Source organism: Podarcis muralis, chromosome 6 (assembly GCF_964188315.1).
Source record: "Podarcis muralis chromosome 6, rPodMur119.hap1.1, whole genome shotgun sequence".
Classification (NCBI taxonomy): Eukaryota; Metazoa; Chordata; class Lepidosauria; order Squamata; family Lacertidae; genus Podarcis; species Podarcis muralis.
The window spans coordinates 97,282,846-97,305,464 of record NC_135660.1 but is presented as its reverse complement, the minus strand read 5'-3'; the positions used below and the strand labels follow the sequence as shown (position 1 = coordinate 97,305,464).

General features: G+C 43.0%; 1 protein-coding gene across 5 annotated transcripts in view; it reads left to right on the top strand.

Moving 5' to 3' along the window:
- EFCAB6 (EF-hand calcium binding domain 6) overlaps positions 1–22,619 on the top strand; it is a 103,236-nt gene that overhangs the window by 33,281 nt on the left and 47,336 nt on the right. For 4 of the 5 annotated variants that reach the window (XM_077930769.1, XM_077930768.1, XM_028728725.2 and 1 more), the window contains exons 9-16: positions 1,184–1,332; positions 4,519–4,629; positions 6,302–6,413; positions 12,522–12,692; positions 14,388–14,459; positions 14,580–14,740; positions 19,498–19,665; positions 20,867–21,038. In XM_077930769.1, coding sequence (XP_077786895.1) covers positions 1,184–1,332; positions 4,519–4,629; positions 6,302–6,413; positions 12,522–12,692; positions 14,388–14,459; positions 14,580–14,740; positions 19,498–19,665; positions 20,867–21,038 — 1,116 coding nt within the window. The remainder of the gene's footprint in view (positions 1–1,183; positions 1,333–4,518; positions 4,630–6,301; positions 6,414–12,521; positions 12,693–14,387; positions 14,460–14,579; positions 14,741–19,497; positions 19,666–20,866; positions 21,039–22,619) is intronic. The other variant, XM_077930767.1, reaches the window with a different exon arrangement.

Genomic DNA, 22,619 nt, shown 5'->3' with positions numbered 1-22,619 from the left:
TTTGCAATGTCATCTAGCAGACTCAAGGGACAGCCCATGATATCATGTGCTGTGTTCAGCACCCTCTGTAGAGACTTTCTGTCCATGGCTGTCAGGCCAGCATACCATACCTTGATACAATATGAAAGGACACTTTCTATTGTGGACCGGTAAAAGGAGTTCATCAGTTGTTGTTTAACATTATTCTTTCTCAAGACCCTGAGGAAATGGAGTCTCTGTTGGGCCTTTCTGACCACCTGAGTTATGTTGATTTTCCAAGTGAGGTCCTCACTAAGGTAAACTCCCAGGAATTTAAAGGAGGAGACACTCTCCACACAGCCCCACCCCCCCACCCCCCGATATACAGTGGGGCAGGTTCCCCTCTCTTCCTCCGGAAGTCCAACACCATCTCCTTTGTCTTACTAATATTTAGGTGCAAGTTATTCTCTAAGCACCATGTAGATACTTTTTGAACCGCCCCCCCAGCCCATACAAGTTGCTGATACAGATAGGGACCTGGGGGTCCTGAGGTCCAGCTCCCCCCATACGTTTCTCCCCATGCACTCGGATCAACACCACTGCTCCTTCAACAAGTTTGTGCCACCATCTGAGGTGTGACATGAATACAGTCAGCAGGGCTTTTTCATTCGGATGGGAATAGGGCTTCATGTATAAAGCAGCCTTTAGGTATAGGTTGAAGTATCTGAACACTGGCTCTACCCTGACAGCAAAAGCCTTAGAAGGGAGCAAATATACGTTCAGACAACTTCTGCCATTTCTTATAATTTCTGTGTGCTCATTCACCCATAATGGTCTTAAGTATTTGTACAGTATGCTGTCCTGATCACTGCGTACGCCAACACTTTCTAATTCAATCATTTTCTAATTCCAATGGCGTGTTTTAATAATCCCAATTGTGGCACTGATAGCTCCAGCTGGCTGGTTGTCTATGTGATTTGCTTCATGAACACTGAATAAATTGTTACAAGAGAAGATTTTTCCACTTCTGGAGCTCAGCTGCATTGCCACTTGAACCTATGTGTGGAAGAAGACAGCGGTCAGTGAGGTTCTCAATGAAACATTTGATGATCGGAACCTGCAGGACAAGCTTTCCAGGAGAGGGGAGGTTGTGAGTCTTGTAAACTACTGCTGCCTAAAAAAAAATATCTTAGGAGGGAAACACTATAAATTGTATTCTTTACAGCTGCGTGTAGTCTATGAGGACATTGTAAAAGCCTTCAGAGCATTTGATGTTGGACGGAGTGGATTTGTTACTCTGGAATATTTAAAATCAGTCCTTAGTACCTTTATATTTCCAATACAAAGTGATGTTTTTCAAGAGCTAATGAACAGGTAAGTGTTATGCTGTTTTTCCTTTGGCTATATTCTACCAACACAACCCTATTTCATCCTTTTGACATGTTGTTTTCATAATGCTGCTTGTTTGATCTGGTGATGTATTTCATAGATTTTGCAGGACCTTCCATGGTTAGCCATCCCTGCCACATCAGTAGAGCAGTAAATGCTCCTAATTAGTTAACTCCATCCAGTTATTTATGGCATTTTGACATTACTGAAGAAAGGAGCTTGATGAACCAGAATGGAGGCCATGAATGGGATTTTCATAGCATCCCAGAATTGAAGAGTTGGAAGGGACCCCGTGGGTCATCTAGTCCAACCCCCTGCAATGCAGGAATCTCAACAAGCCGTCCCCAATCCAATTTGAAACCCTTCTTAGCTTTGCAAATGTGCTAGCAGTTTTACTGCTGCACCACTAGGAAGGGTTTATCTTATAAGCCATTTTGAGGGCTTCACTGAGGCTACAAGTCTTTACATATACATTTGTGTGTGTGTGTGTAAAAATAATATATCACTGCTATTTGGAAATACAAACATGAAAGAAATGAAATGAAATAGTAAGACAGAATGTGTCCATTTGGATGGAATTCTAGTGAAATTGAATTCTATGAAGTAGAAGAAAAGAATGAGCTGTGAAAATCAGTTCACAATTCATGATGTGCTCCTTTGAAGTTTAAATGCCTCACTGCTAATAAACATTTCATACTAGTGTGTGCTGAGGGAGAGTCTGAATCTGCCATGACCTTATTACATTGCACATTCACCAAATAAATCATAAATGACTTGGAGTAATTCACTACCAACTGTAGTGAGGATCAATTACTTCTTTGCAGAAGATATTGCTGCTACTGTTCTGTCACTTCAATTTTTTTGCCCTTAAATGCACCCACATAATTGTGACAATCTCTGCTTACAGTTTTCCAGGGGGAACCTTTTCTCCTTCTAAGCATGGGAAAACACCGTGTCATTTTAATGATGCTATAAACAGAGGTGTCCTAGTCTGCAACTGATATTCCAGGTGATATTGCTCAGATAATGCAATTCCAAAGCTGTGAATTCAGTGACAAAGACCATCCTCTGGCTTTTTCAAGAATAAAAGTTAATCCTGTTGAAAAGATTTATAATGAATTTTGCCCTCTGCTCTGAGGGTGCTCAACATATTGGGACCCTGCTTTTAAATATTTCTCCTGTTTTACATAAGGTGGTAGGAAAACATTTGTAATATTTATTTATGCATGAAGGTTTTATGGATGTCTCTTTTTTTAGACATTTTAATGGTATAAAATCTTGAATTGTATATGATCAGCTCATCTTCTGCTGGAGAATATTTCTTAGAATGGTTTTGATTACCATGTAAAGGTCTCCCTTGCCCATTGCCTCTCCTTAATTTTGCCACTGAGCTCTGCTTACCCTTGATTTCTGAAATGAAATAACCACGGAAAAGAGAGCAAACACTACAGCAAATAAAACTTTTTTGCGGTTCACAGGCCACATCCACCTAAAGTTGATTGCCATTTGTTTAGCCACAAGTATATTAATGTAAGTCCATGTTTGTCACCAGACCCTCACAGCTCTCAGGCCTGGAGTGTTTCATCCCTGGTGGCAGGTTTGCATAAAATACAGGGATTCTGTTGGTGTACTATCCACCAAAGCTGCCCAACTGTCTTTTAACTTGAGCTGGTAGAGTATCCTGAGCTTATTGGTCCTCTCTGTTAGAGTGAGTGGTCCCAGCCACCATAGTTATGAATCCACACTTTAAAATATGTTTTGGACCAAATAACTATAACAACTCTTGAGCGACTGAGGACTTTGGGGGGCAAGGTGCTTGAGTGGCTGCACAATTTCTGACCCCAGGTGACGGAACAAATTCTCTAACTCCATTTCAACCTACTGCTTGGTTGCCTTGTTGGACGTGAGAAGGGTGAGTGATGGGGTAGTACAATGCTGTTGGTTCTCCTGGATCTCAAACATGGTATCTTCTAGATTGCCTGCCTGGGATGGAAATAAAGGTAAAGGGACCCCTGACAATTAAGTCCAGTTGCGAATGACTCTGGGGTTGCAGCGCTCATATCGCTTTACAGGCCGAGGGAGCCGGTGTTTGTCCACTTCCACAGACAGTTTTTCTGGGTCATGTGGCCAACATGACCAAGCCACTTCTGGCGAAACCAGAGCAGTGCACGGAAATACTGTTTACCTTCCTGCCGGAGCGGTACCTATTTATCTACTTGCACTTTGATGTGTTTTTGAACTGCTAGGTGGGCAGGAGCTGGGACCGAACAACGTGAGCTCACCCCGTCACGGGGATTCGAACTGCCAACCTTTTGATAGGCGAGCCCAAGCGGCACAGTCATTTAACCCACAGTGCTACCCGCGTCCCCTAAGGATGAAAATAAGGAGGCACCCTATTTGCCCTATTTGTAATCCTGTTGCTCCCTAGTGGGAAGGTGTCCTGGGGTACTTGATTTTGGTACCATGGTATTCTGAAGGGTTCAATTTTGTCTTCTGTACTATTCAACGCCTACATGAAACTACTGGGTGAAGTTGTCTGTGATGTTTTACATCAGAATCAGAAGATTAGAGGTGATGAACCGGAGCCCAGGCTAATAAATGGAAACTTATTCCAGGTAGCTGAAGCTACTGTTAGTTGACAGTTTTGGAGATATCACTGTGTTGCTCTTTGCTCCTTAAAGAACAGTTTCATAGCTTGAGTTGCTGTTAGATCCAGCTTATATTTTGGATGCCAAGGTGCCATTCATGCAAAGAAGAGCTATTTGTCAGCATAGACTGGTATAGCAACTGTAGCCCTTGCTAAAACAAGATAACCTTGTTCAGCTATCAAAAGTTCACATGCATGTGTTTGTTGATAATAACTGCATTGTCAGTGAAGTTGCCACCACGGATCAAACAAGACGGAACTTTTCATCTTGCTGACCAATGCCCTGAACACAGTGGTTTTCAGCTAAGGCAGCATGCAATATGCCAGCTAAGAGTAGTTTTTGTTTTCACAGTGAAGTAGTAAAACCTATTCTACTGTCTCAGGGCCCCACCACCACATAGGGCAATGTAGACTCAGATGACAGATTCTGTCCAGATTCATAACTCAGTTTTGATAATTTCCATGTAATCTTATTGATATAATACAATTTTTAAACATGTGTGTATTTTTTTAAAATTTACCAGGTTTGGAATAAAAATTTCCAAAAATATGGCATGGGAGAAATTTCTAGACAGGTTTCAAGACCCCATGACATTTGATACAAGCCTGGCAGCTCCTACGAGGAAGCACCACAGGTAAGAGAGGGGTTCCATTTGTTGCTCTTAGCCCACGGTTCTGCTGGGGTACCAACCTTGTGTTTGCCGTGGACGATACACTTGACAACAGGCCACAGCAAATCCTGGCTCCATCACAAGCATAACTATGTGATACTTGTGTTCATTCCATTAAATATTTTAGACATACATAACACTTAAAACTTCATAGGAGGTGTTTACCCATGTCTCAAGAAGTCCAAGAAATAATGTGAAACCCTGTTCCTCAAATAATTTGCTGCAGTGGTTTTAAGACTTTCTACTACCACTGGCTTGCTTACCCCCATGTTTTTATGGAATCCCTGGCCTGTTTAGGATTGTGGGTCCTCTCTTACTTTGTGTGAACTGGTAATGTGATCTGGAAAACACTCAACACTCTCCTGCATCTGCCTATTACAGGGAGATATCAGCAAAGGTTGATCCTAATTAAGTTGTCCAACAGGAACCTTCTCCAATGTTGTGCCCACCCCCAAGATGTTTTGGACACTAACTTTCATCAGCCCCAGCCATCATAGTCATGTTAAAGGGGAATGTGCCCACCATTACTGATCTTTCATTGAGGAACCCCTAGTAAGCTTCTCAAGAACCTCACACAGTTTGAAAACCACTGCTTTGCAGTATATGGTTGTCACCCGGAGGTTGTGTTTTGGAGACCCTGTTCTTAGCTTTCATGCAATTGCATAAGCTTACTGTAGACATTAAATATCTTTAGTTATTTACATGACATTTTTCTCACAGCTGTGACCAAAGTAGTCCGCAGCAAGCTTACGATAAAAATACATAACATTTGAAAAACAGCTTGTTATATAAACCATACATACATACAGAACATACATTACATTTGAACAAGGGAACAAAAACAATTCACTATACTTAGGATAAATTCAGTATTATTATATAATGATCTAGACTTAACGCATAAGAAGTAGAGAACAAAATCAAAAGTAACAAGCCAATAAAGAAATAAAAATAAAGCTTATTCATGATTAGACAAACCTATCATGTGACCACATTGAGAATACTGTCACCTCAAAAAGGATGTAGTAGTCCTGGCAGAGCTTCAGAAAAGGGCAACCCAAATGATGAAGGGGATAGAGAAACTGCCCCGGGGGGGGGGGAGGTTGCAGCATTTGGGGGTTTTAGTGTAGAAAAAAGGCAGATAAGAAGCAACATGATAAAAGTGTATAAAATTCTGAACTGTATGGAGAGAATCAGTAGAGAAAAGTCTTTTCCTCACTCTTTCATAACACTAGAATTTGTGGACTCCCAACAAAGCTGAGTGTTGGACAATTCAGGACAGACAAGAATGTCTTCACACAGCCCTGTGCTGGCTCCCACTCTCAGACACAGCACTTGGACTCCTGGCTCAATTGTACCCGGAAGCATTATTCCACTGCACTGTCTAGATATAGATCAAGATACTGGTTACAGTGATGGCCAAACTTGGCCCTCCAGCTGTTTCTGGACTACAATTCCCATCATCCCTAGCTAACAGGACCAGTGGTCAGGGATGATGGGAACTGTAGTCCCAAGTTAGAAGTTCAAAGCAGAGCTTTAAGATACATGGCTACCTAAGACATCGTCTCAACACCTAACATACCTCCTTTGTTCTCCTTTTGAGGAGTGAATTCAAGTTGCTGTCTTCTTATTACAGAATAAGAAAGTTGGACCAAGATGTATCGAGTGACCGTATTCTCTTAAAGCTGCATGGACATATTCAAGATGCGTATTTATCTCTGAAGAAAGCCTTCCTTATGCTGGACAGAGTGAGAGCGGTTGCTTATGAATGCTACCTATCTTTTCTTTGCTTCCCCCTGGGAGGCCCTTCATATATCTTTAATTTTCATCTCCATATTTTAGCTGCACCAGGTTTGCCTCACAGCGATGCATTATTATGTGTAATAATAACCCAGGCAGCAGTAGGGCCATAGAAGTTCTGGGAGACCCTAGGCTTAGGCCCAAGCTATCTGAAAGATCATTTCCCCTCATATGAACCTCTCCAGGTTCTGAGACCTTCAGGAGAGGCCCTTTTCTTGGCCCTGCCTCCCTCGTAGGCACACATGGTGGGGACCCACACTCTGGAAGACCCTCCCTGGAGAAGCCAGACTGGCTCCCTCCTTGTCCTTATGCAAGCTGGTGAAGACCTCCTTGTTCCAACAGGCTTTTGGGAACTGAGGGCTTGTAATGAAAGGGCTGGATGTGCTGTTTTCATTGTAATTATCTGTATAGTTTTAATATACCATCCACATCTCTAGCTATAGCTATATCTGTATATTAATGTTTAATTGTTTTTTTAATAATTCCCACTGCCCTGTGAATTTTGCTGTTCTCATTTCACCTGTAAGCCACTTTGAGTCCCTGTCAGGAAGTAAGGTGGGGTATAAATAAATTTATACTACTACTAAGGGACGCGGGTGGCGCTGTGGGTAAAAGCCTCAGCGCCTAGGGCTTGCCGATCGAAAGGTCGGCAGTTCGAATCCCCGCGGCGGGGTGCGCTCCTGTCGTTCGGTCCCAGCGCCTGCCAACCTAGCGGTTTGAAAGCACCCTCGGGTGCAAGTAGATAAATAGGGACCGCTTACTGGCGGGAAGGTAAATGGCGTTTCCGTGTGCTGCGCTGGCTCGCCAGATGCATCTTTGTCACGCTGGCCACGTGACCCGGAAGTGTCTCCGGACAGCGCTGGCCCCCGGCCTCTTGAGTGAGATGGGCGCACAACCCCAGAGTCTGTCAAGACTGGCCCGTACGGGCAGGGGTACCTTTACCTTTACCTTTTACTAATAAGCCTAGACTGAGAGGGGTCCTCATATTTCAGTGTGAAACAGCAAGAACCAATGCACAGGCGGTCTCATATGCTACATTTAAAGTTGTCTGATTTTTGTTAAATAATTTTCATTACATAGAACTTAATCATAGAATCACAGAGTCATAGAATTGTGGAGTTGGAAGGGACCCAAGGGTCATCTAGTCCAACCCTCTGTAATGCGGGAATCTCAACTGGATCATACATGGCCGGTGGCTTAAAAAGCTCCAAGGAAGGAGAGTCCTCCCCCTCCCCAGACAGAGAGTCCATTCTATAATGTAGCCATCAGCCAGATCACTGGAAGTTAGAAACAGATTTTTGAGGAGCTGGTGTAATTTTCTTTATATGTCTGAATAAAAAGACTTCAGACTTACTTTTTAAAAAGTCAAGCTGAAAATTCACAGGGGGCACTTTTCAGTGCTTTGGGGATTGGTTGAAAACCTGAACGGTTGTGTAAATCTTTGGGATCAGGTGAAAAACTTTCAGGTAGGGATATGAAAGTGTGTCGGAGGGTCGTGGTTACTTATGTTTCAACAAGTTGACTGAGGATTTGTGCTTTGTTTTTGCTTTTCTTGTTTAACTTGACGTACTATTCCCAGATACATTCTTGGGGGGGAGATGGCGGCCGCTTCCTTCCCAGGGCCATACTGGTCCACATTTTAAAAGGGCATCCCACCCAGGATGCAGAGTATAGCCTAGCCTGTATTCGGTATTCGAAGTGATTCTGCTTTTGTTAAAGAGAGTGTTAAAGGGGGGGGGGGTAAATCCTTGGACACCTTGTCAAAATATTAGTGCCTCCTGCTATCTTAGAAGTGTTGCAGCTCCCCACAAAAGTCAGTGTTGTTGTCGTCGTCCCACCCGCCTCCCTTCATGGGAGAGGAATGGTCTCACAAAGGAGTTTCTGTGTGAATTTTACCCAGCCCTGTTTGAAATATCCGGGGACAGTTCCAATACAAGATTCGACTTGCTCTCCATTATCCTCTATCATTTCCCCAATTTCCTGTTTGTTGAGTAAACATAGTTTATCCCACAGATTTGTTTTGATCTGACTTAGGTAGATCAGTGTGTTTGAAATCTGAAGCATTTGAAAGTTTGTGTTATAGAATGGAGAACTGAGCTGAAAGCTTGGAGACGGTACTGTCCACACACAGACACACCTGGCAGCATTTCCCCATTAACACATTCACCATGCGATTCCCGATTGGCAAGGATAATCCAGAGATAACTCTCTAGGAAACTGTGTCCTTACTCTGAATTAGGATAGGCACACAAATAGAGTTCAATGGGCTTTTGTGTAAGGTGTAACTGGAAGCAGGATTGCAAGGTTACATTTTAAACCACAAATCCAGTGATTGGCACGGCATTTCATAATACATGTCATGCCAAGTCTGGCCAGTGCAATTTGAGGGGAAATGCATGTGGTCTTTAAGGAGGAGGTAGCACAAAAACAGAGGCTGCTAGATACAACTTTGTATCTTAAAAATTGTGTGAGTGATATCTTTGGATTTGTTAAGCAAATAATAAACTAGAGAGCAAATTAAAGCTTTCATAGTCTGGATGGCAGCAACTAAATGAGCGGTAGGCATATCTTCAAAATTCCTAGTGGCATGTTTATTACAGATTTGTATATAAACGCTAGATTGCAATTCTTGACTTACATAGCAATTTCTGTCTCTTTTTGCACCAGCTCTGGCAACATCAATTGTGCACTAAATTCCTCACAAAAGAGAGAATTCTCCTAACAATTGACAAAAGTAGAACTCGCAGTTTCACATACCACAGTGGATAATGGGAGCGCATAGTAGATTAAGCCCCTCATTCAAGCAAGAGATTAAAATCCCACTGAAATTGCAGAGAGCTAAAGGCTTTAATGAAGAAAATTATTTGGAGACAAGAGATATTTGAGATAAAAGAAAATGCTGGCTGCAGGAAATTTAAGGTTTGCTCATGCTAGCTGGTGGTCCCTCACACAGAGCTAGTCTGCACTGCAGATTGCAGCAGAGATGCAGACAGCCCCAAGGTGGAGGCATCAGTTCACGTAAATGTTGACAGCATGAACGCTCTCTGTCCACAAACCTAGTGACCCCCTCTTAAGGCAGTCCTGTGCATATGTGGGTCTCAGTGGGGAAGCGGTCTCTGGGTATTGTGAACCACTTTCCGGTTCAGGTGTTTTAGTTCAAAGGTGAAGTCTGTAAGGCTACATTATATTTCTCAGGAAGTGATCTAGCCAGTACATCTTTTTGATTTCTAGGCAAGTGTAGAAGTTCAGAGGAAGTGATTGGCTGCTGCAGCCACATTAGTGTCAGATATCAACCTCATATCTGCTAGATCAGGCACTGACCACTGGTCCTGTTAGCTAGGGATGATGGGAGCTGTAGTCCCAAAACATCTGGAGGGCTGAGTTTGCCTATGCCGGTGCTAGATTCACTCTAGCATAAATGGTTGCTGACGAGCATCCTAATAGTCAGATTTTGGCAAAGCCCAGGCACTTACTTCAAACATTCAGAGTCTGTGACTTTGTATTAATTGGGACTTTGAACACAGTACCAGAAAAGTGCAGTTTGAGATTTCGGAAACAATACTGGTTTGGTGTGCCCTGCCAAGCAAAGCTGAGTTGTCCAAACAAATGGCTCAGTTCTTACCTAAAAGCTGATTTCCTGTTGAGTGCAGCTATTGTCCACCTATCTGAGTACTGTCTACCCTAACTGGCAATGGCTCTCCAAAGTTTCAGAAAGGGAGTCCTTACCCAACCCTCCCTGGAGACAGAAGGGTTTGCAAATAAGACGTTTTGCATGCAAAGCTACATCCCTCCTCCTTTTTGGTTGGTACTCCCAAAGCGTAAACTGGGACACTTGGCCCCTTTTGGACTAAAACATCGGTAGCTGGCTTTCACAAGGAAGTGCAGCTGCCACAGGTAGAGGTGGATAGTCTCTTTTGTGGCTTAGAGTCTGGAACGAGGCTTAGGAACGTGGCTTGATGGGCAGAGTGAAATAGCCCTTCCATTCCTCACCTGCTCATGAGATGGTGGATATTTCCACACATCACTTCTCTAACAGCATAACTCTTTTCCTCCTGCATAGGCTTCATCTCCAGAACTAATGCAATAACATCAGCCTCTGTGGGAAATGGTTTTAAAGCACAGGAATGGTTTAGAACCATTGGTTAGAAAATAAATATATTAAAACTTAACAATGAATAAATTTCTTTGCTGTATTATTACAGTCACTTTGGCTCTCCGTAGGAAAGAAAAACCAAACGTGAAGTGGTTTATCAAGTACTAGCATTGTTCCAAGCATCTCAGTGGAGCAGGGGAGGGAAAATAGCCACCGGGAGAGTAGTGTTGGAGCCACAACTGGGCAGAGACAATGAGATCAGTTTCCTCCCTGATTCCTACAAAGCAGCATTGCAGAGAGGGTAGGTGGGTGGGAATTTCATTTTCCTCCTTTCCCAGATGCAGCACGAAAGGACTTGAAAACATTTGTCTCCAGCTCTCTCCACCCTTGGCTGCATCACAACATGTTCCTAACAGCAACGCATGCGCCATGGTAGGCCCCCTGCCTCAGGGTCCCCCGTTTGCACTAGAAGGCCTTGGAGCTAGAGGATGTGTAAACACAAATGCTCCACTTGAGGGAGAACCCTTGGCATCTCCTACACAGTCCCAGCCTGAGGATGTGACTCTCCCGCCTGTCTCAGAATCGGAAGAGGACTTGCCTGCATTCTCTCCAGATGCAACACAGGAACATGCAACTGCAGAATAAGCTAAATGTTGCCACGGCTCTTACAGTAGGTCAGAGCTACAGGAAGAAAAGGCCATGCCAGGATTATTAAGCCCTCTGATGACTGGTCCCTGGTTGAGAAAGCATCTTCTATCATTCAGCTGCCAGGACCCAGTGGGAGCTGCCCATGGTCCTGATCTGCTTGGTCCCGATAGTCCTTTGCACTTCCCTTGCAGGCTCCAAGCGCCAGCAGAACAGGATACTGTGCTAAGCACAGGATGCAGGTGAACTGACAACAGCAGCCTACCTGTGCTTTCAGATGAAATAAAGGAGGAAGTCTGCCCATGATCAAGTTGCTTCATAGCCTGGCTGGCTACCGTATCACCAACCCTGCCTTCCGTCTTCCTATTGCAGCCAGCCAGCTTGTCTTCCAAGCTGAGCACTGATGAGGAAAAAAACAGGAGGAAGTTGTGATTAGGGGAATTGTATCTAAATGAGTACACAGGCATTTTATGGTTCCCACGCCACCCTTGTACATGATTTCCTGTGCATTGTTATATACCCTTATTTCCATCAAGAGAGTTTTATGAAATTAACACCTCTAAACTGTTGGTGGTGCTTAATTTTTAGGAAGAAAGATGCTGGATTCAGCTCTTGGATTGAAAACAGATGCTGGGACTCGCCCTATTGAGCCCTGGCACAAATTCAGTCCTGTCTGTTGGTCAATTTTGACAAGCAATGTTATGTATCAGTTGCTGAACATTCATTTCTCAGCATATTTTCACATTTGTTTATAGTGTGTTGTAGATTTATCAATAGTAAGCTGTAGTGTAGTGTGTATGGCATCCATTTAGTGTACTTGTTCTATGTCTTCTTATTTGAGTGGCCTATGACTGCATGATTTGCTCATCAAAAATATTTTCATTGGCCCATTGGGACTTGCTTTTGAGTAACTTGTCTAGGGTCATACTGTTAGATGATACCCTAGAATGTCTTCTACATTGCCCTAGCAAGATCCCATGTACACACTTTGAGAAAAATGCAATGATAAGAATATTAAGAGCAAGAAATAGTGTGATTTTTTTTTAATCAGCCTACCAACACTGGCATTCAGGCATATATATTTCAAGTGGTATTGGCTAGCAAAAGGTAGAATAGTCACTAATTTAGAGATTAGTTACTTTTCAATCAGTTCCGAATGTGGACAGAAGCATAAAACTATCCATTTAAAGCAACAGTAAAACAAAAATTAAACCAGAATAAAAACTCCTAAATACAGTACAGGAGAATTAAAGAGGTTAATGTCACTGTCCAGTAAAATAGGACTAAATGCTCTTTTATACATTCTGCACCTTTCCAGAATCAGGATGGAAAAATTACAAGAAATGAGCTCCGTCGCATTTTGGATTGCATCATGTTCCGAATAAGTGATGATGACTTTCAAGAACTAACCAAGATCATTGACCCAGAACACACTGGGCAGCTCAGCTACAATAAATTTTTAAATCTGTTTGAAGAAAAGGAATCACTAGTAAGCATTTCTTATCAATCAATCATTTATTTATTTATTTATTGTGTTTGACTAAAAGCCATTACAAATGCAATTACAGATTGAGCATTTATTATCACTAGAACCTGTGTATGAGAGTAAGAGAGAGAGAGATTCAAACAAGATTCAGTAGAATCTTGTGCTTTGAATATAGCTAAATTATTAAAAAGAAATCAAGTTTTAATGGAAGTTAAAGTTGTTTCAAATGCTTGTTCCTGAATTGTTATTTGCTTCTAAAGCAGTTAACATATTCCTACTGTTTAACACTTCTAAGACTGAGTCACATGAAGCCTGAGCTGGATAAACAAAGGCTGTAGCACATGGCAGATTTTCACCTTGCCCCTTGGTAGTGGCCAAGGAGCAAGAGAACAACAGAGACAGTCATTTGCCTAAGTCTGGCAGAGGAACCAGTGCACCAAATCACCACCATTTCTTTTGCAAGAACATTTAAGAAGATTAGATGCAGCGTGAGACAATTCCCAGTTTGCATACCCCACCTTGCAAATGCTTTGCTCCAACACTTCCTAAACCAAGGAGGCAGCTGCGGTGCTCCCCCCCCCCCCTTAAAATAGCTGCTCCAGAAAAATGGAAGTGTGGCAGGGAGCCCATCTCCTGAACAAGGTTTCCAACAACATGAGGTACCTTTGCTCCGGGTTCTGCACTGTCTCCCCAATGCTTTCAGACTCAAATCAGCACAGTAGTTTTCACTTCTAATGCCCTGAAGCACATCTTATAAAGCTCTAAGTATTGTCCTTTAGACGGAGCAATCCTATACCCAAGAAGCTGGTGTAAAGCAAGCCAGCATAAAGTGGTATTCCAGATCCTGACTCCGTGCAGGAGTGGGGCTGCTGCTGACTGAGCCATTCTAAGCCCAGCAGAAGGAAAAACCCATCTCCTCCCCACCCGCCTCCCCGAATTTTCTTCTAAAGGGTTGGGACAGCATACAAGATCAGGAGAAGGAGGATAGCTCCATCTGTCAAGAAGAAAGGCTGAAAAATCATAGTAGTATGGTGTTGAATTCCTTCCCTTTGTTTCAGTAACTGTTTTTAAAGGATGCAATCTGGTTCATAGGTGCCAGCTCCCTGGGCGCCCAAGCACCCTCAAAATTCCCCATGAAGGGACCGGGCACCCACCAATTTCAGTGCCAGGGCAATGCATGCTGCATGGCATTCACAGTCATGGCGCCAAGCTGGCACTCCTGATTCGACACATTTGCCTGGGAGCCTTTCTTCAGTTCTTGAGCCGAATGCTGGTTTGGCTGAGAGCCTCTGCACCCTTTCTGGGCCGTCATCTGCCACCACAGTTCTACCACACAGTTCTGTGTGTGCATCCCGAAACAGCAAGTGGCTGTGCAGCTGCATAGGGAGTTACAAGCAATGAGGGCTCCCTGGCACATATTCCTGAGTGCTTCATGGAAACTCAGGCTCCCATTATCCACATTTTCTCTGTGAGCACAGCAGGAGGGATGGGGCACTAGAGGCCATTCATAGAATCATGGCATTATTTCATTCATTTATTGTATCCCCGTGGTCTTTTCTTTTTCCTAGTATATTACAAAATGTATTACTTTATACTTAATTTTCAAACACAAAAATCTGTTGCCTTTGCTCTTGTGCTGCATTTAGGAAATAGTATGGTGGAAAGGTTGTAATTCAAGTGCTTTTTTTACCCATTTAGACAGATTCAAAAATGATTAATGGGTCAAAGAAGGCAAAAAAGCCAACTTCTGTCCTTGAAGCGTGGCACATTGTAAGTAGCACAAAGTTTTTTGAACAGTAAATCAAGATTTTCCAAGTACTTAAATGCATAATTATCTATTCAACCGTTTGTAAATATTTGAATTTCCTCATCAAAATGGTGGCATATTAGGCAGAAGATGTCCTAACTGAGCAGATCAAAGGGTACTGGAATGAATTCAGCAAAGCTTTGCAGGCATTCGATCCTCGAAATAACGGCATTATCAGCAGAAATAATTTCCGAAAAGTCCTTCTCCTCTACTGTCCCTCGTTAACTGACGACCATTTTATCGCGTAAGTTGTTGGTTTGTTTTTTCATTTTCTATTTTAATCTTAGCTCTGAAACTCCTTCATAGGCAGTTGAATTTCTTGGCTTCTCGATGTCATGCGCACACTTGAAAAAAACCAGAGCTTTATCTAGCCTGAGCATAGGTGCAGCACTCATGCACAAAGCTTTCCCATGGGACTGAGTAAAGCCCTGTTTGGAAGGGACAAATCTCATCCAAGACTAAAATTAGGTGTTCGTTGATTTTCTCAGTGTAGTCAATTGCAGAAAACACGACAAGATGAGCCTCTGGCCAGGGGAAGCTTAATGTCAGTCTGAGCAAAGGCCATCCCCTATCCAAGCCATTGAAGGAGACTTCAAGGTGACACCTTTTCTGCAGATAGCCATCCCACACAGTCCCCACCACCTTGCTTGAGTTTGTGTTCTGACCTCCTTGGCCATTTGGCTGATGCATTAGCTTAGATTGCTGCAAGTGCTGCATGTAGTAGAAACGCTTATGATATTGATGCATCCTCGCATTGGCCCTGGAACTTTTTGGTTCTTGCTGTTGGGCTCCAGCGGAGCATTTGTAGCTATCCATCCATCCATCCATCCATGTCTGAGTTTCCATAGGCATTATGTCATTTCAGTGAACTGTGCACTTTGCTTTTGATGGGCAGCTAACTGAACCACACGTCATCCAGTACTCCTCTCATCAGAGGTGATCTCCCAGGTTAGTCCTATGGTTAACCCTACAGTTGGCTAGGGAATTGTGAACTGATCACCACTTAAAATTCTTACTTGAAAGCAAAGAGCGAGGGAAAGGGAAAGAGAAAGAGACTGAGGTAGCAAAGATAACAGACTGGCTGCAACTGGTAAGCGTGTGCAGGATTTCTGAACAATAAAAATAATTATCATACAAAGCACTAACAGTCGCCCAAACGAGTCTCAGCATCCCATCACAATCAATTGCTTTCAGCATTGCTACCAAAATAGGATTAATTTGTGTGTGGGCACTTTATGAAAAAAAAAAGGCTCTGATGTGTGTTTTGCTCTTTTTGCTGTTCTATCTCCAGTTTTGGGGTTTGTTTGTTTTTTGTTAATTCCTCACCTGTCTGCCGCTGTTTTGAGCTGTCTGTTGATAGCTTTAATCTCATCCAGAGCCGGCCTACCTGCTCCATCTGTTTATCTCAGTCTTTGGCACAAATATGACAAAGGAGGGGGTGTGAGAGTCATAAAAATGTTACCTTTAATGACACTGGAGCCACGATTTACCTCACTGAGTTATTTTCTATTGACTTGAGTGGCTACAAGTTGAGCATAAAGATTCACTTCTACCCAGGGCTCAGCTCTCTCTCTCTCTGACATACAGTGTTACCTCGGGTTACATACGCTTCAGGTTACAGACTCCGCTAACCCAGAAATAGTGCTTCAGGTTAAGAACTTTGCTTCAGGATGAGAACAGAAATCGTGCTCTGGCGGCACGGCGGCAGCACGAGGTCCCATCAGCTAAAGTGGTGCTTCAGGTTAAGAACAGTTTCAGGTTAAGTACGGACCTCCGGAACGAATTAAGTACTTAACCCGAGGTACCACTGTATAGCCAGGAAACTAAGATTTACACTCTTTAGTTAGGGTCAACCTAGATTATTGTTACTATTTATTTCATTTATCAATCACTTCCCATAAAGCATCCCAAAGTGATTTGCAATATGACATATAAAACAGGAGGAAGGTGAGAAGGATACTTGGAATCATGGGAAGGAATGTGCCTTGGGAACTGGCAGGATGACTAATGTGGAGCTTGGAATTCTTCACTGAATTAGGCTTTCAAGAGTCCCCAAGATTTGTGAACCTGTGAACTTCAGTGGCCTACCTGGTACTTGTGTTCTACAAATTGTGGCATGCCTCTATAAGGGCAATAGTTAGGTTTTTGCTGAATTGCGAATATTTTGGGCAGAGAAAAGAAGGAGAGGTGAGAGTAGAAATGCTTTAGACAGGGACAAAGAACCAACCCAAACACAGAAGCAATCCCTCTCTCATTCTTGAGTTCTCCCCCATACATTTCTCCATAATCATGTGGTGGTAGCAGACTGCTTTTGAAAAGTTAAGGCTGACCTCCTTGGGAAGCAAAGAGGTAAAGCACAGTTCCCATACTGCACTAAGTCGAAAGCTAAACTGCCTCCAGACTATCCACGAGGTGTCAGACTTTGGTTACAGCTCATGGTTAGTCCAGAGAGAGCTTAATCAGGAGCCTGGATTCTCCAGCCAAACCTTGGCTTAGTTCAGTGCGGTGCGGCAGCAAAAAAGGCTCTTTCTTGGGAGCTTTCGTATTTGTGCTAGGTCGTAGTGTGACATGCAATCCAGGTCATTGTCAGCAAGATACATATGATGTATCCATTGCAGGATTGGACAGCATGACAAGTTCTGCTTGTTGGGTATTTTAGCTTTGAACTCTGGTTCCAGACTTTCTGCTGCATTCTAGGTTAAGCAATTTGACAAATAGCCTAACAGGAATGTAGTTGGAGCTTATCCATCATTGGTTATGGAACTGTAGAATCATAGAGTTGGAAGGGACCCTGAGGAACATCTAATCTAACCCCCTGCAATGCAGGAATAGGCAGTTGTCTGTTACTGGGGATCAAACCTGCAACCTTGGGGTTCTCAGCACTGTGCTCTAACCAACTGAGCTATCCAGTTGCATTACTTGAATTTGTGGTTCCTTCTCCTTGGTAGCTTACAATGGCCCTGCTGCACACCATATATAGGTCTGGTGCCAGGTGCTGGGCACTTTAGGCACAAAAATAAGATATCCTGTTTATTCAGGTAGTTAGCTAAAGCTCCGTATGTATATACACACAAACATGCACACACACATCAATAAAATATATTGATGATTATGATTACTGGATGTGCCTAGCTTGTCTTTTAACTTCATAAAAGGTAAAGGTACCCCTGCCCGTACGGGCCAGTCTTGCCAGACTCTAGGGTTGTGCGCTCATCTCACTCTATAGGCCGGGAGCCAGCGCTATCTGCAGACACTTCTGGGTCACGTGGCCAGCATGACAAAGCTGCATCTGGCGAGCCAGAGCAGCACACGGAAACGCCGTTTACCTTCCCACTAGTAAGCGGTCCCTATTTATCTACTTGCACCTGGGGGTGCTTTCGAACTGCTAGGTTGGCAGGCGCTGGGACCGAACAACGGGAGCGCACCCCGCTGCGGGGATTCGAACCGCCGACCTTTCGATCGGCAAGTCCTAGGCGCTGAGGCTTTTACCCACAGCGCTACCCGCGTCCCTTTAACTTCATAGCCAGTCTTTAATGTTGTTTGGCAGCAACTAAGTTAAACTATCAGGATTCAGAGAGAAGTGGCTGACCAGCACATTCAAGAAAGTCTGTATTTCTGTCCGTCTGGATTTTAATTTGTGTGGCCTTTGTCAATATTAATCAGATTACTCCACGGAACAGTGGATGGCAGTATTCATTTGCAAACACTGAACTGACAAGGGATTCCAGATCCACGCTGCAACATTTTCACATAAGTCAGATTGACGTGACTCCACTAAATATACTGAAATTGATTGTCATAGAATTGTAGAATCGTAGAGTTTGAAGGTGCCCCGAGGGTCATCTAGTCCAACCCCCTGCAAAGCATGTTTCAGGAGGTTTCATAACCAGACAGAGGGACTGAACATTTGTTGAATCCTGTTTCAAAGGAAGATTTTTGGCAATGAGAACAAAGAACAAATATCTTTCTGACTTTTCATATGTCTAGACTCAACATTCCTACTGACTTGTAGATGGCACTTTTGCAAGGGGGACTTCTGTTTTAATTGGACTCCAATGTACCTTGTTCTCACAATGCTTCATTGTGAAGCTATCTTCAATTGTAATTCTGCCCACCTTTCAACTTTAATTTTTGCTTTGAAATGTAATAACCAAGGATATTTTTTTCTTACATAAAAACAAAATCTAAAGTTATTTTCTGACATAATTTTCAGAGCTGTAATAATATAAACAAAATACAAACCATGTGGTGTTTATAGGATAGTTAAATAATTGCCAATTTTGTGTTGAGCAAAATGCTGTTACCTGCTTTGATCCAGGCAGTAGTCTGGATCATTGTTTAAAATATGCACGATGTTCCTCTATCAACTAGATTTTAAGGTTAAAAACAAGCATTTATCCAAATTATGAGGCAATTAATTCAGACTCAGGAGAGCATCCCAGGTATAAAAAGTGCAACCCAAGAAGTTATCCCTCGGTTTACTAAGGTGAGAATTGCCTCTCAAAGCAGAAGGAAAGAGTAGGGGCTATGGCATGGGTAGGCAAACTAAGGCCCAGGGGCCAGATCAGTTTCTCAATTCGGCCCACGGATGGTCCAGGAATCAGCATGTTTTTACATGAGTAGAATGTCTGCTTTTATTTAAAATGCATCTCTGGGTTATTTGTGGGGCATAGGAATTTGTTCATTCCCTCCCCCCAAATATAGTCCAGCCCACCATATGGTCTGAGGGACGGTGGACCGGCCCACAGCTGAAAAAGGTTGCTGACCCCTGGGCTATGGTTGCTAGCACTGTCAATCATCTGAGCATCTTCTGACCTCCCGTTATCTTAAGGAATGATAGCAATCTCAGTCCTAACTGCTAGTGTTTACCTATCTCTTCTGTTACAGGCCGAGGCAGATTAACCCTTCTTGGAACCTGACCAAAAGAACCCCAGGGAGCCACACAGACGGACACTGAGAGAAAATGTTATGGCCTAACTATTTTAAATATGTTTTCCCCAGATTATACCAGAAATATCAAGATGACACTTCAGAAGGGGTCCTGTACAGGATGCTCTTACATAGTTTAGGAGTTGCCGATTTGCCAAAAGAATTAACTGTTCTCGCTAGCATCCCTTCATCCCGGGGAAGTCAAAGAGAAGAAAAAAAGCAGGCAGACTTTTCAGAAAGGTACTGTGTACATGATTGCGAATGGAGACTGTTCACTGCCAAATACAGAGAAACAAAGTCTGTGAAACTTACCATGGGTGGGTTGTTGTTGTTTGTTCGGGGTTTTTTTTTTTTTTTATGCCTTATCGAAACTTTTACGGCTTCTCTTGACCTTCTTCTTATGTTTTGTCTGAAAAAGAACATCCAGCTTCTCCCTTGTATATTGTGTGGATCGTTTCATTCTATAGTTTGTCAGTAAAGGTAAAGGATCCCTGACAGTTAAGTCCAGTTGTGAATGACTCTGGGGTTGCAGCACTCATCTCACTTTACTGGCCGAGGGAGCCGGCGTTTGTCCGCAGGCAGTTTTTCAGGGTCATGACTAAGCCGCTTCTGGTGAAACCAGAGCAGCGCACGAAAATGCTGTTTACCTTCCCAGAGCGGTACCTATTTATCTACTTGCACTTTGACGTGCTTTCAAACTGCTAGGTTGGCAGGAGCAGGGACCGAGCAACGGGAGCTCACCCCGTCGCGGGGATTCGAACCACCGACCTTCTGATCGGGAAGCCCTAGGCTCAGTGGTTTAGACCACAGCGCCACCCGCGTTTGTTTTTAGTTTTGTCAGTAGGTGGCACAAGACTAGGTTTTATCTGAGTTGATTTAGGAAACCTGACAGGTGTGCCCTCTAAGCATATGCCAACTTCTTAACCCACTACACTGGCTAACATGTCCATGTCCAAGATGTGCAAATAAAACTCTGCTAACCTTCAAGGTCTACTTTGTTTATTGTTAGAGAGTCATAAGTCCATGTGTGCATTTCTTTGTAATTCAGATTCCTTTGCTTCAATGAATGGAGCTGTCTACACACACAAAGCTCTGAGTGCACATCAGTGTGCGCTGGGAGGTCTAGGTCAAGTGATAAAGTGCTGTTTTCAAGAGAACATCAACCAGTCTCTAACATTACACCAGTTAGAGACTCTCACAACTCTGGGATTCACTGCCAAAGTTGACTCTTCACTGGTTCTCTTTTCAAATGGACCATGTAGCCATTGACATCTGAGGAGCTGATAATTATACTTGTATAAACAACTGCTGCTTTATGCACAGCTTCTGGTGGGCGTCTGCTCTCTATTATTGCAGAAATACAGATCATTAATGTTTAATCAAATATTTTATGGTACCATATTTAAGATGCTTCTCTTTGCTGCCAATCTTCCAATTTTAGAATGAAACAGATTGAAGACTATGCCTACAAATTCGCTAAGAATAGATCTGTTGATGAAGTAATTGAAAGGCTGAGGGAAAGTATCCTGCAGCAGGAAGCTACTGTTAGAGATGGCTTTCTTGCCTTCAGCAAACAAGCTAGTGGGAAATTGAATAAAACTGATTTTCGCAAGGTAAATGTAAATTTATTCGGTCATTCAACCTGATGTGGATTGTTTTGCATTGAGATTTCCTGTTATCTCTTCAACTTAAGTTTCTGTGTCTCTCTCTCTCTCTCCCTCTCTCCGTGTGTAAAAAAGCTGGCATTAACTCTTGCGAAACTCTTCATAAATAAACGTTTGACACACAAACTGTTGCTGCAGTCCCAAGGCAGGCCGCAATAACCCACAGGGGTGATCACTTTTCAGATAGTCCACTATCTGTGGCGGGTGGACTGTGTTGCTCTTTGTGGTTCTCATCCCTGACCAGTGAATTTTTTTTAATTGGTTCCCCCTCTCCTTTGAAAATTAGTCCATTGTGCTCTTTCAAAAGCAAAAAAATAAGCTGAAGAGTGAGATGGGGTTCTGCACCCTTATTAAAAAGACCAGATTCGGATATTTTTGTTTTTTTTATTTTAAAGCGCAGCTTGACATAGCCTGGTTATCAACACCTGCTACATACAACATCTTTTATTTTGATATTTTGTTCAGATCAGCTGATGAACACTCTGTAGACTGAATGCTCACTTCCCATAGCTGTGTAGTCTCTTGGCACATTTCTGCACAAAGAGTCAAAGTATGACCAATTGTATCTTAGCCATAATTCTCTGCATTGTTAGGCTACCTAACAATGTGGACAATGAAGCTGTGTCGCAGTTTGGATGCACAAATTGGGCCTTTGCATTGGTTTGATAAAAATCCCACTTAAGTTCTGCTGGATCTGGAGACCACACCCTTACTTGCAACTAGGGGTGGCCCTCCCTGCTGCCCCCCAAGACTCACCAGGGTCACATGATGGCGTGGCTTCTGGCAAACATTTGCAGCAGGCATGGGTGAGGCCTGCCTGGAGGTGCTGCCCTGCAGGATTCCACCACCCAAGGCAGCTGCTTCCATTTGCCTCACGGGCAGGCCAGCCCTGCTTACAATGGATTGTCATTGCACACTAATGGCCTGATTGAGAAGCTTTCTAGATGCATGAAACTCCTAGTTTTCAGCATCAGGAGCAGCCTCCTGCGTGCAGTTCCAGTGGCACTTCTGACACAGAGGGAGCTCACCTGTACAGGAGTTCCACCACTTTGCATCAGAACCATTAACTCTCATTCTGGGGCAAGGCAGATCTTTTTGTATTCATTGTATTCATGCAATCGCAGCTACCTCTTGTATGCCACACTCCTAGGGCTCTAGAATTAAGCATTCGATCTGATAGCAAAAGCCTGTACTAAAGCACAAAGCAGCTAATCTCTTTTCAAAAGCTTTGAAAATCTACTGAAAAGAGTGATAATTTGCTAATTAGAGTATTCTCACTTCTTCTTTTTTTAACATTTTTATGCCATTCAGCCATATGATGCTGCTTCCTTTTTCTTTTAATCTCCAGGGCTAAGAAAGTAAAATAGAATAGAATAGCAAGAATAATCACAATTGAAGCAATTACAAAAGGACAAAAATATGCAGTAGAAAGAATACGCTCAAATTAGAAGTACAGGAATAATTTGCAATGATTAAACTGGAGGAAGTATTACTAAACAAGGCCACAATCTTGGAACCACTCACTTATAG